Here is a 2,500-nt window from a genome sequence, read left to right as displayed (position 1 = left end):
TTTGACCTCAAAATCATCATTAACTTGACATATAACTCATAATACAGATTCTTCATCTTACCTGAATGATCCTCGCATGTTGCTCTGGCCCTCAGATCCAGGAGTGCCAGTGTTGGAGGAGCTGATGCCGTTGCTGGTCTGGAAAGTGTACTGGAAGTTGCCGTCGCCGTTGTCGGACCTCTCGTCCAGAACGGTCTGGGCCTCAGAGTCCTTCTGAGGGCGGGCGAGGGCGACGGCGGCCAGGCAAGCGAGAACGATCTATGGACAAATTGCTGCTGCGTTAAATCATTTTTTCTCTATTGACGTCGTACAAATATCCAAAATTGTTTCCTATCGATACGTAACGCATTGCAGTTGCAAAATCATTATCACGCGTGTTGGTATTTCTCTCATGTTCATTTTTCCTTTAAAGACCAAATAGCAAAAGCAATCCCAGAGAGTTCGACCAAAATAGTTAATGATCGATCCTCCTCAGCTTTATATGATGAAATTCTTTGCAAGCAAGCCGGTTATTCTCAACCGTTTCCTTAGTCCTCACCAGCTTCATGATGTCTGTGTAGTGATGATGCTTGCATGTGCATACGAGGTTTATATATCCTCACTGGGACGCTAAACCGAGAAATGGGGGAAGGGGGAACAGCTCCTCCGGTTGGGAAGGCATGGGGAGGTCCTGGATATTGTGGGGATGTAAGAGTTGTTTTCTTGTCATAACGGATATTGGAGAAGAAATTTTGAAGGTGAACCTACAAGTATCTTGTTTGCTTATTGTTGAAAGTGACCGATATAAGACAGTAAGTTATCTATCAAGATTTTGAATAATGAAAAATGGTATACACGAATATATTTCTTTGCAAAATTCTCAAACACTAAAAAAATATACTTAAAGATGTCAAAAGTCGTCTCGAGGAGCAAAGGTCTCTCCCCGTGAAGCTCCGAACGAAATTTCAAATAAGCGAGTTCGACGCGGATGTTGTGATGTCGACCATCCACACCATAAAACAGTATTGGAAACTCTACAGTAATAAAACTCAGCACGTGAATGCATTATCCTCTTTAGATCCTCATACATATGGAAAACACATTAGACTATCTGAATAGTGAGACTCATCCTTTGACAATGCTTATATCTCTTATTCTCTCTTTACTATTTATGTTTTATTTATGTCTTGGTCACCAAATATATGCAATAATGTAAACATATCAGGGAGATAGGACATAAGTAGGTCATGACCATATTGCCATGCTCGTCTCGTACACATCTTGAAGACAATATAGATGCTTTTGGGTTAAAAAGGAGCTTCACAATAAAAAAGGACATCTGAATATGCAAATCAGAGGAGAACATTCACAAACAGATACAAACCAACAGACACATACGTCCGTCAGACATGGAGAGTCAGCCATAAGCAAACAAGTACATTTACTCCGTTACTCATGGCCGCCGGGAACACCTTGCTCAGTGAAGGTCGAACCAGCATCGTCTTCACTGAAAATGATAGTGGTCTGACGGGCAAAGAAATGTATGTTTTACGATTAAGATGCTGACGGTCTGATGGGTCTGAATGTGATGTATAATTATGTGCATATATAAGTGTATATTTATATATAGTAGTTTGATAGGTAAGAGGGAACCAATATGCAATACGTGTTTTACTGGGTCAGATAAACCTGTTTTTTTTATTATATCCTGCAAGTACATCCGGACACTGGTTTTCATGCACATACTCCTACGCACAGACGACACATACGCAGACCGTTACTAAATCACACAGGCAAAATGGGAGCTCTCGACCTTCACAACTACCAACATGATATATCACATACACCTAAACCAAGTGCAGCATTATCAGCAGCAAAAATAATCAGGAACAAACAGCTGAATCAGCACGCACAGCACGAAAGTAAGATCATAACAGCAGTGGTGGAACTAAACATAGCACGACGAGAGAGTAACTCAAGAGCATCGCCAGGTATCTTTCGGACATACATACATGCAACTCTTGATATCATAGAGTTTGATATACTTAATGCAAAGGAACTAAGATTCCATGTTGTCACTGAGGAAATAATGATAAGGCATTATAGTTCCAACAATCTAACTGGGCATCGATTTTTTTTCTATTCTTTTCTTTTCTTTTCATTTTTATTTCTGAGATATGAGAATATCTCAGCAACAGCTGGGATATGTCGTATCATGACACTGATAAAAATTGAATTCCGTGAAGAAAGAGAGGGAAATATTTTTCCTCATCTTTACGTAGGCAAAATGGTAGCAATGATAATGATGGCGATGGTAACAGTGATGACAATAATGATAATAATAATGATGACGAAAAGAATAATTATAATTATAATGATAGTAATGATATAAATAACGGTGATAATGATGATGGTCATAATAATGATAATGATAACAACAGTGATAATGATGCTAGAGCAATGATGATAATAGTAATAATAGTAATGGAAAGTAATGATAATAATAACAATCATAATAACA

The 2,500-nt window shown here is 38.6% G+C and overlaps 1 protein-coding gene across 1 annotated transcript in view; it reads right to left on the bottom strand.

Moving 5' to 3' along the window:
- The window catches only part of LOC113811315 (cuticle protein AMP1A-like), a 1,054-nt gene extending 369 nt beyond the window's left edge, over window positions 1–685 (bottom strand). The window contains exons 1-2 of the mRNA XM_070140469.1: window positions 539–685; window positions 62–258 (exon numbers count right to left, since the gene is read on the bottom strand). Of these exons, the coding sequence (XP_069996570.1) occupies window positions 62–258; window positions 539–547 (206 nt within the window). The 5' untranslated portion in view covers window positions 548–685. The remainder of the gene's footprint in view (window positions 1–61; window positions 259–538) is intronic.
- Between the last annotated feature and the right edge of the window lie 1,815 nt (window positions 686–2,500).

The sequence above is a fragment of the Penaeus vannamei genome, chromosome 27 (assembly GCF_042767895.1).
Source record: "Penaeus vannamei isolate JL-2024 chromosome 27, ASM4276789v1, whole genome shotgun sequence".
Lineage (NCBI taxonomy): Eukaryota > Metazoa > Arthropoda > Malacostraca > Decapoda > Penaeidae > Penaeus > Penaeus vannamei.
Note: the sequence above shows the minus strand (reverse complement) of the source record. Positions and strands in the feature narration are given on the sequence as shown.